Source organism: Typha latifolia, chromosome 3 (genome assembly GCF_019914945.1).
Source record: "Typha latifolia isolate L0001 chromosome 3, TyphaL0001v2, whole genome shotgun sequence".
In the NCBI taxonomy this organism is placed as follows: domain Eukaryota; kingdom Viridiplantae; phylum Streptophyta; class Magnoliopsida; order Poales; family Typhaceae; genus Typha; species Typha latifolia.
In genome coordinates this window covers 10,482,752-10,484,172 of record NC_133088.1, presented here as the reverse complement: position 1 = coordinate 10,484,172, position 1,421 = coordinate 10,482,752, and the positions used below count along the sequence as shown (strand labels likewise).

At 43.3% G+C, this 1,421-nt stretch overlaps 1 protein-coding gene across 1 annotated transcript; it reads right to left on the bottom strand.

Annotated features, from left to right (window-relative positions):
• Nucleotides 1–316: 316 nt before the first annotated feature.
• On the bottom strand, nucleotides 317–1,126 carry LOC140785372 (uncharacterized). Its single transcript, XM_073133257.1, has 2 exons — nucleotides 776–1,126; nucleotides 317–663 (listed from the first exon to the last, which is right to left on the bottom strand). The coding sequence occupies exons 1-2, from the start codon at nucleotides 974–976 to the stop codon at nucleotides 529–531; spliced, it is 336 nt and encodes a 111-aa protein (XP_072989358.1). The 5' UTR covers nucleotides 977–1,126; the 3' UTR covers nucleotides 317–528.
• Nucleotides 1,127–1,421: the final 295 nt, after the last annotated feature.

Here is a 1,421-nt window from a genome sequence, read left to right as displayed (position 1 = left end):
ATCAATCTCTTCACAAAAAAAGAAAAACAAAAAAAAATCACTTTGGGATGGCTTAAACAGTAAATTAAACTCATAGTATCTTAGTCAGTGAGCTATTACTGATAGGGAGAATAAAGAGAATGAGAGAGATGAAAACTTGGATGTCCAGATGGAAGTCGTGTATCCAGTCCATCTAGAGGTGGAATTCACAAATTTGCTGGTAATCATAACATTCCTCTCGATCTACTCTCTTTTCTCCTATGCTACATGTTTCCAACGCAATTGGCAATCGCTAGTATGTAACAATTCTATTCTCTGCAGCATTTCTCCATACATCTTAAATGTAATCACTAGTATGCTATGTTATTACGAAATGTGAGGCGGACCTCAGACCCTGCAATTTATAAAGTGCCTATTGTATCTATGAACTGAGAGGCAGCAAATCTAAAACCTATAGTTTTCAGTGATTCTTCAACATCATAACGCAAATAAGAATTCAAACATAGATCACCAAGCATACCAATCAATCATAAGAAACAATGACAGAAACTACTCCGTAGCCGGAGGCAGAGGTGGCGGGTGATGGCTGACGACGATTGGCGGGCGAAGGGCTCGGTGCTCCTCGTCCTGCTTCTTCCTCGTATTATACATTTCCTCCGTTTCCACCGCCACCAATCTCTTAACCTATCAACCACACCACCAGATATCCAACTCAAGATCCAAAGTCGATACCAATCAAGAATGCAGAGAAAACGAAAGGAGAAGAATGGAAAGGGAAGGGGAGAGGAGAGGAGACCTGGTTGAGCATTCCGAGGAGGGACGGGGTGGTGCGGTGGACGACGGTGCGGTTGCAGCGGCGGAGACGCATAGCCTCGAGGGTTCGCCGGTGGAGTTGACGGGTGCCGGGGAGACCCCGCACCAGAGTGATGTAGAGACGGGGGCTCCACGCGATCGAAGCGCGAGCCTTGAACGCGTTGAAGGCGCTCCCGGCGGTCATGGTCTCCTCGAGTAAAGATCCTGAGTTGCCTCTTCTCTCCTTCACTTGCGGGAGCTTCGCAGTGGGGAAGAGAAGCGAAAAAAATGAAACCCTTTGTTGGGTTTAGGGCTGGGGAGTTGAACGGGAGTGGGATTGACCGGGGAGAGATGATATGACTCAGACCCCGTCTAATGATTTGAGGTTCAAGTTGCCCTCAGCTTGAGAATTTTTGACCAAAATAGTACTGATTAAAATTTAATTTATCTAAGCGGACTATAGCCCAAACTTATTACTAAAAGAGATAAAAAATATTATAGCCTACTTAAAATGTTAAAATATTTGGCATTTTACCTTTTAAAGAAAAACGCTTATCTAATTAGCGTTTTATCTAGAAAGTGAAACGCTAAATATTTTAGCATTTATCCTTTAGGCACTTTATTTAATGATCTGTTTATTCATACTAACC